Source organism: Nyctibius grandis, chromosome 5 (assembly GCF_013368605.1).
Source record: "Nyctibius grandis isolate bNycGra1 chromosome 5, bNycGra1.pri, whole genome shotgun sequence".
In the NCBI taxonomy this organism is placed as follows: Eukaryota; Metazoa; Chordata; class Aves; order Nyctibiiformes; family Nyctibiidae; genus Nyctibius; species Nyctibius grandis.
In genome coordinates this window covers 40659518-40672790 of record NC_090662.1, presented here as the reverse complement: position 1 = coordinate 40672790, position 13273 = coordinate 40659518, and the positions used below count along the sequence as shown (strand labels likewise).

Sequence of the window (13273 nt, the reverse complement as noted above, 5' to 3'; positions counted from 1 at the left end):
TTACCACTTGGGTAGTTTGTACAGTCTAATGACATGAAACAGATACTTTTTTTTCAAATAACAGATTTCTTCCAGTTTCACAGAATCACAGAATCACAGAATGTTAGGGATTGGAAGGGACCTCGAAAGACCATCTAGTCCAATCCCCCTGCCGGGGCAGGATTGCCTAGACCATATCACACAGGAACGTGGCCAGGCGGGTTTTGAATGTCTCCAGAGAAGGAGACTCCACAACCTCTCTGGGCAGCCTGTTCCAGTGTTCAGTCACCCTTACAGTAAAGAAGTTTTTCCTCAAATTTAAGTGGAACCTCCTGTGCTCCAGCTTGCACCCATTGCCCCTTGTCCTGTCAAGGGATGTCACTGAGAAGAGCCTGGCTCCATCCTCTTGACACTTGCCCTTTACATATTTATAAACATTAATGAGGTCACCCCTCAGTCTCCTCTTCTCTAAGCTAAAGAGACCCAGCTCCCTCAGCCTCTCCTCATAAGGGAGATGTTCCACTCCCTTAATCATCTTCGTGGCTCTGCGCTGGACTCTCTCTAGCAGTTCCCTGTCCTTCTTGAACTGAGGGGCCCAGAACTGGACACAATACTCCAGATGCGGCCTCACCAGGGCAGAGTAGAGGGGTAGGAGAACCTCTCTCGACCTGCTGACCACACCCCTTCTAATACACCCCAGGATGCCATTGGCCTTCTTGGCCACAAGGGCACACTGCTGGCTCATGGTCATCCTGTTGTCAACTAATACTGTATGATATCATTCTCATCATTTTGTATAGAAAAGATGTTGAGGGTTTTTTTCTCTTTGACAAATCCAGAGGGAAGAAACAAAAACAGCTTTCACCTCTTTCTTGTTCAAATTCATGACCCCAGAAACCATACTAATCAAAACAGAAGATGTACCATTTTGGACAACATGCACTCAGACACAAAGGTACTGTGCCTAATAAGACATTGCCTAAAACCAAAACAGGAAAATGCACTTTACGGTAGTGAGAAAAGAATGAGAAAAAGAGTGGACACATAACCATCCTGTTAAATTCATCAAGGCACACAGGCGAAAACCACCTCAGTAGTCCCCTTTGCCTGCTGTTTGCCTGCGGACTGTCCCATAGATAGAACTATTGAAATAAAAGGAGCCATCTGACACATAGTGTATGGGGGGCTGAGAGGGGGCACCCCCTGAATGCCATGGTCTTGCCCTCTCATCTGTCCCAGAGGCTGATGAGGCTGGCAGTGTGGTGCTTGTCCCATGGCTTTACACAGCCCTAGATCTCCTCTGGGCTCAATTCAGGTCACAGCAGTGACAAGCACCTCCAGATGGTCACAACTGAAAAGATGCTATTGCTGGCTTAAGTTGTGGCTGTCCTTACCGAGGTCATGGATTCCTCCCAGAGCAGGAAGGGAGAGCCAGGGCAGATGAAGGAAAACATCCTAAGCAATTCTTCTCCCTCAGCCAAAAACAGGGAGTTGGATTAAGTTTGGTTTGATTTGGTGTTACAGTGAAACTGGAAAGCCAACATGGGACAGCTGCTAGACTCTGTGGATGAAAAAGTGCGCATGCTTCTCAGTGGAGGAGCCACATTTTTGATCATCTTCCTCTGATTCAGTAGGGTATCACATGAACAGAAGAACTTCCTTCCTCCATGAGAAGCCAAGTACGAACTGGATTTTAGTATCTCACAGAAGCCACTAATCTTGCCACCTTCCACTCTGCTTTCTCCTCCTTTGACCTGGTCTATTTTCAAAGAGGTGGAAGAAAATGCACTATGAGGAACAAGGGATGCCTTTTCATAGGACAATCGATGCAGTGGTCCACCCAAAGAAGGGTCTAGGAACTACTGAGTTGGCATTTTATTTCCCAGCACAGACTTAGTCACTGCCTAAATCAAGGAAGGGCCCCAGCCCAACCTCCTCAGCTGCTTGGCCTCCAGGCAAATAAAAGATGAAAATTTTTGTTACTCACCAGAAAAGAGAGCAAGAGAAATTCTCAGGTGAGTGGGAATGAATGAAAAGGAAATGGAAGTACCTAAGATCTTTTTTTAAATTTTCCTGAAGGGCGGAGTGGAGACCTGCAGTGGAGACTGAACATGGACTTTTAGAATAAGCAAGAAATTTACTTATTCAGAGTAAATTCAGGCATATTGGGAGAGAGATACAGCTTAAAAAGAGACTACTTTTTAAGGAGGGAAAAACAAATTGTCTTGAGAATCCATCAGATTATAACAAATACAGTATATATTAACAAACATCTTATTAGGATGTCATCAGTATTCACAGGGTACTGTCACTCTGATTTCACCTCCTTTTCCTTTCAAAATCAGTATTATTTCCACAGTAATGGAAAATGCCATAGAACTGATCCATGACAAGTGTGGAACATCTTCAACTCTCATGGCCTGCAGAAGAGATCAGACTGCTCAGATTCTTGCAAGATTCAAACTGATTTCGTGAACTGACATTGACCAGAACATTTAACATCCTCCAGGCCCCACTATTTTAAGTGTCATTCACATTGTCAAATACAAGTGTTTTTTTTCAGAAATCAATGCATGGGTGGATGATCCTGATAAACAGGTAAAAACCTGCCTTATTAGACCCATATCACTGATGATAGGAATATTATTCTTAAAGAGCTTTTGGAAGTTTTACATTCTATCAGTATTTTCTGTCCTATGTGCCTAAGCCCTCAGATCATATTTACATGTCACAGAATCACAGAATCACAGAACCAACCAGGTTGGAAGAGACCTCTGGGATCATCGAGTCCAACCGTTGCCCTGACACCACCATGTCAACTAGACCATGGCACTGATTGCCATGTCCAGTCTTTTCTTAAACACATCCAGAGATGGTGACTCCACCACCTCCCTGGGCAGCCCGTTCCAATGTCTAATAACCCTTTCTGAAAAGAAATTCTTCCTAATGTCCAACCTGAACCTCCCCTGGCGAAGCTTGAGGCTGTGCCCTCTTGTCCTATCGCTAGTTGCCTGGGAGAAGAGGCCGACTCCCACTTCACTACAACCTCCCTTCAGGTAGTTGTAGACTGCAATAAGGTCACCTCGGAGCCTCCTCTTCTCCAGGCTAAACAACCCCAGCTCCCTCAGCCGTTCCTCATAGTGCAGACCCTCCAGACCCTTCACCAACTTGGTCGCCCTCCTCTGGACTCGCTCCAACACCTCAACATCTTTCTTGAAGTGCGGGGCCCAGAACTGGACACAGTATTCAAGGTGCGGCCTCGCCAGTGCCAAGTACAGAGGGACGATCACTTCCCTAGACTGGCTGGCTACACTATTCCTAATAGAGGCCAGGATGCCATTGGCCTTCTTGGCCACCTGGGCACACTGCTGGCTTATGTTTAGCCGGCTGTCAATCAGCACCCCCAAGTCTCTTTCTGCCGGGCCGCTTTCTAACCACTCTTCCCCCAGCCTGTAGCGCTGCATGGGGTTGTTGTGGCTGAAGTGTAAGACCCGGCACTTGTTCTTGTTGAACCTCATGCCGTTGGTCTCGGCCCATCTATCTAACCTGTCCAGATCCCTCTGTAGGGCCTTCCTACCCTCCAGCAGATCGACACTCCCACCCAGCTTGGTGTCATCTGCAAATTTACTGAGGGTGCACTCAATCTCTATGTCTAGATCATCTATAAAGATATTGAACAGCACCGGCCCCAGAACTGAGCCCTGGGGAACACCGCTAGTGACCGGCAGACAGTTGGACTTTGCCCCATTCACCACCACTCTCCGGGCTGGGCCATCCAGCCAGTTTTTAACCCATCAAAGAGTCCACCCATCCAAGCCCTGGGCAGCCAGTTTGTCTAGGAGGATGCTGTGGGAGACAGTGTCGAATGCCTTACTGAAGTCTAGATAGACTACATCCACAGCCCTGCCCTCATCTACTAAGCGGGTCACTTTGTCATAGAAGGAGACCAGGTTGGTCAAGCAGGACCTGCCTTTCATGAATCCATGTTGGCTGGCCCCGATGCCCCGATTGTCCTGCATGTGCCGTGTAATGGCACTCAGGATGATCTGTTCCATCATCTTGCCTGGCACCGAGGTCAGGCTGACAGGCCTATAGTTCCCTGGATCATCCTTCCGGCCCTTCTTGTAGATGGGCATTACATTTGCTAATTTCCAGTCAGCTGTAACTTGTCCAGTTAACCAGGATGTCATTTAAACTCCACTATTATTACATACCAGACTTTCACAAACAAATTCAGGCCTTTATCTATAGCCACAGTCATACATTCTGCTGCAGAAATCATGCAGTTCAATTAGGTAAGAGATTCTGGACTTGGGAAAATCATTTGCATGAGATGTATTTCGTCTGCACAGAACTGAGCTCCTCTTGACACAAATTTTGTGGTACGGGTGACTGTGTATGCAGATTGAAAAACTCTAATTTAGTTGAATACATTTACCATGCTGCCTTTTATATTGCTTTCCAGATACTCTTCCTAACATAACTTCATTTACTCAGTCTAAAAGGACACACTTTGTAAAGGCCACCCATGATTTGATTTATGGTGGACATAAGAGGTGATCTCAACAGAGAAAGTGTTTCCACTGCACTAGGTCTTGGACATGCTCAATAGCAAGAGACAGCTCTTTCCCCGAAAAGCCTTGCAATGTAAACAAACTAGACAGACAATGGGCAGGATGAAAAAGGCATAGGGAAAAGTACTTTGCCCAAGGTCACAGAGCTGTCAGACATGCTGGAACAGGGTACAGAATCAGCAGATGCCCATATAATATTAAAAATATGAGGCAGCCATGCAAATTATGTCCAAACCTCCACATCTCAGCTACCTATATACATCCAGATGGGTGCCGGTAGCTTCTGCACCAGAAGATAGTAGAGACGTGAAGTATTCTTGTATCCTACAGAATTCTTGTTTCCTGGCACCATGCAGTGAGCTAAACAGTATCCCGTGTTGCCATTCTTCAAAACCTCTGCAGAAGTATGTACATGATGCACAATGCTGTAACACTCCACTTACAAATGAATTATAGTTCAACTTCCAATTTACAAAGCAGACAGGCAATTTTTTCCCCCCTCTTCATGGTTTAAATTAATACAGTACTAATAAAGCAACGAAACAATACAACTGACTTAGAGCTGTACATGGTGTGGGTAAGTCGCGTTTGAGCTATATAACTATCTCAATGAGGCACAGCTGTGACCAGAAACCTCCCTGCTTGTCCATTCTTGTGGCTTCTCTTCACATACTCCATTTTTGGCTAATTAAATGGGACTATGGCAAAGTTAATTATCACAGTTAGTCTGTAATAGGGTTAATTTAACTGAATGAATTTTCATTTAAAAGGAACAGAAAAACTCTTTATGAAGTTTGTAAGTATAGGATAATTCAGGAGTATCACCAAAAACCTCCTACTTTGTCTACTGAACAAGACTGCAATGCAGGTAGCTCTTGAAAAGTAATGAGGCAGCCTTGCTCAGTAAAAAACTGCACAATGATTGGCAGGTCTAAGCCAGAATCACGACATTTTTCTATTTAAGAAAACCAGCCCTCCAGAACAGTAAAGATGTTACGCTGCTGAATATTGCTGACTTGAAAGAGCAATTTGCTGACTAACAATAACTCCCCAAGAGACCAAACCTATCTGAAGCAGCTACAGTTATGACGAATAAAAAATCCTCAGCCAATCTACTTTATAGTTTATAGTTTAACTGACTACCACAGTTCCCAATTCCATGTAATAAAACCATGATTTATATATTATTCATGTCTTCTCAGATGACTTTGCCAAATTGTTTCTTAAAGACAGCCTTTTTCAGCTATTTCCATTGAAATACAAAATAGAAAAGATTGTCTTTAGCACTTAGAAAGAAGGGTAAAAAGTTTCTCCTAAATAAATCTGATGAATTTGCTTACATTAATGATAATAAAGTGGAAAACCTAAATCTAAATATTTTCATTACAGGATCAGTTTAAACACATTGCAAGATCCTTCTCAGCAAGATCCTCAGAGCAAGACAAGAAAGAAGCAGCAGTGACTGTTAAAGTGTATGCAAGACAAAAATAGAAAATTGTGTTTGTCTTTGTTGATATTATGTTCCTGGCTTGAGAAGCAAGGCCCTTTAACGCCCAGTTCTTACCACATGCTGACAGGCAGTGCTTCGTGCAGGAGCGGCACAGTGAGCATGTGTGCTAGCTCCCAAGGGCAGAGCATCTTTAAGTAGCTGCCCTATTAATGAGAACACAAGGATTTTTTGGAGAGAGGAATATGTTATCCAAAACCACCTGCAATATAGAAATTACACAGATAATTCACACAGAAAGATTTAAGGCTGTTGTGAGTCCGATCAAGGCTGCTGGCCTCCATTGGTAGATTCACAGATCTAGCTTATGGAACTGAACAGGCTTCCTATTAAAATACTTTAACAGCTGAGAAGAATCATGCCAATGACAGCAAGGAATAGCCAAGCTCAGGTACAAGTAAGATGAACAGAGAAAGTGGGAGAAAAGACATCTGCAACTGCAAAGCCAGTATTAGAATTTGGAAAGTTATACATTTGGAATCTTCTGGTAGCTGACTGCCTTCTTCAAAAATCCTAGACAAGCAAGCTGCCTGCACGCTTACAGCATTTTTAATCAGCCCTCCACAAACTAAAACGTTGTTCTATACGTTGAAATAATTTGGCCAACTTTTGCCATCCTTTACAAGAGGTATCAGAGCAGGGCAATGATCAGTTACCGCAGGTCAGCGCTGTTACAAGCACGTAGTTCACCACGATGTACCAGTGAGATGTCCCAGCCATCTGTATTCCAAATCATGTTGCAGTATGGCCCCAAAAACATTCAACAGATGGTTCAGCTTGCATCTGGATCTAAAGGCTCATCCCACTGCTAAACAAATGGAAGAGACCATGCTCTCCAGCCATTGCATCTCTAATGATCTGCTTGTAGAGTTGTTGATGCCAAGAACAAAATAGCACTGACAAGTAACGACAAGTAAGATAATCTGAGCTGCTGTTCTGTTTATGTAGTTGCTGTCTCCCACTGACTCTGTGCCAGCTCATGCACCGTTTCAAGAATCCATGCACTGGTGGTGGCCAGAGAGAAGGAATTAATTCGTTATAGGTGAGAGAGACTCTGGAGAGGTCATTTGCTTCTACCCAAAAAGCTGTGGAGCATCCCTATACTTCAGTATCTCAGTTGATATTGCCACTTTTCCCTGTTACAGACTCTGCAAGTAATCCTTTTATGTTTTTTAATCAAATACTCTGTTTGTGGGGTGACTGATGAACTTGTCAATATGATTTTGTTATGAACACCAAATATCTCTTCTCTTCCCTGTTCCTGAAACTACTCAGCCTTGCTAAGAAGAAATTAAGAACCGCTCTATCACAACCTGGGTGAAGAAGCTGACATCAATAAAATTTAGGAATTGATTGGTTAATCTGTACTGAGATCTATGATCCAATCAATCAATGGATAATATTACTAAGTTCTCTGCTGCTTCAGGGACCTAAGGTTTCAGGCAAGTTAAGTTTCTTTTGGGTTTCCCTAGTAGCAAGTGTCAGTAAGAGATGCTCACAACATGCCTTTTGGTTTTCATTTCTTCCTTACTCGGGCGAAGAGTTCCTTGTGCTCTTAATAGTTGTACTGATGACTTTCATACAATGGGACTGATGACAGGCTAGGGGAAATCAGGGCTGATAGCAAGAGTTTGGAAAGTCTATTGCTGAACATCTGGAAGTGTAGCCAAGAGGAATTTATGAGAGGAAAACATCTGACCACCCCCAAACTTATAATTTTCTTCAACTGTTCTCTAGCACCTGTGCTGAATCATGGAGCCTAGCAAGTTAGTACATTGTAGGGGCCACATTAAGGGAACGATAGAAGTAAATATAAGAGGTGAGAAAGGAAAGGGTGAGAACTTTGATGGGGATAGAGGCGTGGCAGCATCGTGTAGTGCTGAAGACATGGGGATACACTCATTCTGGTGGAAAAAGCGATGTACAGAGAGGAGAAACAACCTGCAGAGTCACTGGTTGACACTGTAAGCCCATACAAGGCAGGTGAAGGAAATTCCAGGAACTCTTGGGGGCTCCTTGACTTGCTTTGTATTTGACTGCTGGAGCGGCAGGGATCCAATAAAGGCTCCTCAGGACAGCCTCTAGCTGCGTGGGCAGCTATTATAGCTTAATTCCTGATACTAACTGGAATGTTTCCAAAGTATTGATGCAAATAGTGATATAAAATCACATAGGTAATCTCTACATTACATTTAATCTGTATAGATGCACAGTGCAATCAAGCAGGGAGAGAGAAGAACAGGTTTTGGAGATGCATCTCTCTTTTTGAGAGCAAATGATAAACACTACAGCTGAAGGCACTGTGTGCCCTTGGGCACTCCTCTCTCTTCTGTCAGCGCACAGATGCATTTCTACAGCACGGTGCTTCCACAACTGTCACTTTATTGCACCTTGTGCTTTCCAACTTCCTCCATTCCACCATCTGAGTGACACAGAGACAAAGAGACTCCACTGGAGGCCAACTGTATTGTCTGGGGATTTGTCCTTTCTTTTTAACACAGAACAAAACTCAAATTTCTTCCCCTTCATGATTTCACTGCCAACACTATCACTGGAATATCACATGGCTCACCTCCACAGTGACATGCAGGATACACCAAATATTACAGGAGATGCCCAGGAATACTCCAGCCCTCCCAGTAGGCAGTAGGAAACTCACCATTACCATTCCCTGGTGATGAGTGGGCATGCTGAGACAGTTGTTTGCATTTTCTATGCTTATTTTTCTATTCCTAAAGTGGGATTAAGAGTGTTCAGTGACAGCTTTTGAGACCTACAAATTCTTCCTGTTATGGAACAGCATCAAGAAGACCTATTTTTCTCCAAATTAAAAAAAATCTTTCATTAACTGATTATTCCAATATAATTCTTGCATTCTTAAATTCTAAAATTTGCTAACCAAGCACATAGCACAACAAGCATTTTAGACACTACCAAAATACTAATAATTTGAACAAAATTGTTTCAGCTGTGGTTTTTGTGGTTTACTTTGTTCTCTAACAAATTTTAAGAAAAAAAATATTTTTCCTACAACCTTTTCTGCTTTCAAGTACTTTTTTAGAAAAAAATCTATTTTCAGTACAAGTGAAATTAATCATATTATGACAGAAAAGCAAAACTGTTTCGTTTCATAAGATCTTCTAACAGCATGAAGCTAACCCCATGGTCTCTGAGACAGAAATTCTGCCAGCTATAGACTTAAAAAGAATCAGCAGAGAAAAAGAAGTTTCTCAGATGGAACTGTTAGTCATGATATGAAGAATGTGTATCCCCTACAGATGTTATAGCTATTTATAAGATAAATCCCGATCATCACTATAGGAATTTTACAGCCTTCTTTTAAGTTAATGCTTAAGTTCAAATTAATCTTCTTTTGACAATGTTTGCCTAATATTTCAGTGTTGAACAACATTTCCAAGGTTACATTTACAGTGAGCCTACTGGGCACTTTTAAAGCTGTATTCCAGACTTTGTACTTGCTTCAGAAAGACTTCTTTTAATTCTTCAATGCTTCACAATATTTCTAGGAAAGACAAGTACAATAAGCATGGATAAATGCTTAACAAGGGCACATCTAGACTTGCAAGTTAACTGGAATTAACATTAAGGTTAATTTAGAGCACGCGACAGGTTGCAGAACAGCCCCCTGGAAGAAAATACTCATTCTAGAATAAAATTACCTCATTCTGACATTCAACACTTGAACTGTTTTGAGTAACATGAGATAAACGAGAACAAGGCATGTTTGTTCCAGTTCGCGGGATCATTGGTTTACTCAGGAATCGCAGTCTGTGGAATTCAAAACGAAATGAGGGATATGAAAATACCTTAAGGTGTATCCAAGGAACTCAAGGTTGCATAAATACAGAGTCATTGGTTTCAAATGGCAGCAGCCCTTTTAAAACCAATGCTACATTTACACACTTCAAAGGTCGGCGTTATGCAGAACATGGTGCTATAGAGTGCACTGCACCCCATCACACCAGAGAAATAGTTTTTTATGAGGATGCCTCTCTGCCATCACCAATGCACCCTTCCACTCCCTGCCTACACCCTGCTCTTCACTCAGAGGCAGAAGAAGGTCTGGGCTTATTGTCTGGTTTTGGATGGCAAGCTGTTCGGTAGAGAAAGAAAAACAGCGATGTTTTATTTGGGTGATATATGTTGACTTGATCTCAGTATCTCCACTCCTCCTCTGCTCTCTCTTACTGGGAACAAAAGATAAACTAAGTGCTTTCACTATCTGTCTATCAAGGAGAGCTTCTGGGTGGAAGAACTGAGCACCATGCCTGTAAAGGGAAGGCTGCTGTACGTTTCACAAAGAGAAAGATTTTTTTCAGCCTTGGTGTTTCTGGACATGAGGTTATGGACTTTCTGTGATTTCTTTTTTCTTAAAATGCCATTTTAATTGTGTGCTTAATCTGTTTTTTCTACTATCTATCTTTTAACTTCTATCTTTGGACGAGACACTGAAGGACGCAGCACTGATAAGACCGAGGCATTAAACCTCCGTAATTCTCAGTTCCACATATAACATTTGGGGCAAAGTATAAAACGAGACCAGGAGCCCAGCCACTGGTGATCCACCATGGATCACTAGGTGAGGAGCTTTCAACACCTTGCAGGGTGACCAGGGTCCCATGCAGGAAAGCCTGAAACTATTCCAACCAAAGACTTCCCCAGGGATTTAGGGGAAAGGGATCACAGAAGATGAAAGTGAGACTCTGCAGAAAAAAGGAGGAATAACTCAGCCCCAGACCTCCCCATACTGTATCCCTGACGGTACACAAAGCACTTTGAAGTGGGAAGCAGCACAGCTGCTGCTGACATTCATGGTACCTGCTGATGTTGACACCCAGAAAAATAACGTTAATCACCCGATGCAGAGAATTCTGGTGCGTGTCCAGAGAATACTTAAGTGCAGCAAAAAAAGTGGAGGCAGAGAAGATCTTGGGTCTTTTACTGCTCATTTATATTTATGTATTTTTTGTGTGGTCTCCTATAAACGGTCTTTACTTCCAAATCCTTTTACAACCTCTGTGTGCTCTGTGCTCTTGAGGAGACAAAACTGCGTCAGACGTTCACAAGGCCAGAGCTCCGATCTTGTAAAAATAACACCTAAGGAGTGCCTTCAGAAGAGCAGGGCAGGGACAGCAACTCTCGTCCTCCGGTCTTTGGGCAACCGAGGTTTCCAACATCCCTGTGTGAGAAATACGAGACGAGCTTTGCACAGAACACAGACCCAAACTCAAGGAAAGCAAGCCTATGGAGCCCACACAGAGGAGGGGAGACACTGAAGAGCTCATGCTCAACCTACAGAGTCCAGTCACCGAGGCCTGGTGACATCTACTGAGCAGGCGTTCACCATAGCTGTGATGGTGCCAAACTTTTTATCAATACTCTGTCCTCCCTAGGAAAGACTGTACCCCTGCCTTCACTGCAAGGAGAGCAGCACACAGAATAGTGCATGTAGGAGAGCTGCTTCAAAAGAAAAAGTCAGAAAACTCTTTGTAGCTTACCCCACCGAGCAAATCAAAGTTCTGCAGAGAGCATTTTCCCCTCCACAGAGAAGTGAGACATGTGATGTCCTGCTCCACACCATAGTTTTGGTAACTTTATTAAAAGAAAGGGGCTGATGGCAGACAATGTGTGAAGCTATCCCCCCATTTAAAACTGTTTTGTCAAGATCCAAGAAGCAATCTTAGCATATTCATTCAAGCAATATTTAAAGCAAGTAACCTCAAATTCACAGACTAGAATCATAATAGAAGCAAGATGACTCAAGTGTACAAGATGTAGGAACTGGCTATATAACTGCTTCCTGCTGTAGATTTCACTCCCATACAGTTCCAAGGATAAAATCTAATGTGGAAAGAAAAAGCAACGTAATACCTCACATTTCAAACCCAAATCATGCTGTAACTGGGATAAAAGGAAACATGCTATCTCATAAATACTCTGATTAACATATATTGTAAAACTGGTGTCATTATAAGCAATTGCAATCACTGCATTAAGCAAACCATATAGAAGATAACATTGGCCTAAATACAAAATTGTCATAATAATATTAGGTTTTCTGTTTAAAGTAGTTGTTTTCATCTTAACAAAAAAATGTATTTTGAATGACCCTTTCAGGCAATGGACGTTTCAGCTAGTTCCAGGGCAACAGCCCATTCTTAGTTTACTATTGTTTAACTTTAAGGAACACCCAGGAATAGTTAACTGAATAAATAACAGTCTGGTATTAGGACCTCTGTTTTTTCCCCAACTGTTCCCATTTGCTGTCCTGTGTTTTTTGTCTTGTTAGATAAACATTAACCTGTTAGACTGACCTTCACTTCCCTCCCAATCCCTACAATACATTAAAATTCTTTAAAAAGACAACTTGAGAGAGACTGCCTTTTGGTAAACCTCCTAAAGCGAACTCTACAGACTGGTCTGGCATGCGTTGTGTACATGCATCTGTCATGAAAACTTGATGACAAATCATCTGTTTCCTGACAGATAGGCTGCACTGACTTCAAATTCCCATGAAATGTCTTTGTCCACCAGGAGGAAAAACATTCTCCTTTAAAGCAGTGATCGTTCTCAAACTTCACTTCAATCCTCCATTTGCTTTAGTCTGTATTATCATTTATTTGTACAAAGATTTTTCTGGACCAATTAAAGCCTGTCGCAAGATACATCTTCCTGATCATCTTTTGGGAAAATGTAAGGAGACAGGAACTAATGAAAGGAATGAAAGCAAATGTTTCACAGTAATAATGCTGTTTTCAGAGAGTGAGAAATGAAGATCCTTTTTAAGACTAACCTACCCCAGTTTGTTTAAAACTAAATTGAACTTGAACTGATAAACTACTCTTTTGAGATTAACCTGAATAGTGTACATTCAGCAAAACACTGTAAATCTAAACGTACCTGAATTGGAGTCAAACTTTGTTTCTGACCTGCAAAAGAAAATAAAAAGATCGTAAGTTACAAGAACTGCTTTATGCCCTAAAAGCCATTTGTCAGACTGATCCCCCAGCAAATATTGTCTTTAACAAGACTGTCTACCTCTGTACGTTAATACTTAATGAATTCGAGAGCATTTGAACGCAAATAATAACTATTATCTTTAACATTTTTTGGTTTTTTACAAGGTAGAGTTACAAAGAAGATCTTTTAAAAGACAAATCACAAAATGAATGCAGAAAATAATAGAATATAA

General features: G+C 42.1%; 1 protein-coding gene across 1 annotated transcript in view; it reads right to left on the bottom strand.

Annotated features, from left to right (window-relative positions):
* Nucleotides 1-13273, bottom strand: part of MSRB3 (methionine sulfoxide reductase B3) — an 85518-nt gene that overhangs the window by 26521 nt on the left and 45724 nt on the right. The window contains 1 exon segment of the mRNA XM_068401067.1: nt 12982-13010. Coding sequence (XP_068257168.1) covers nt 12982-13010 — 29 coding nt within the window.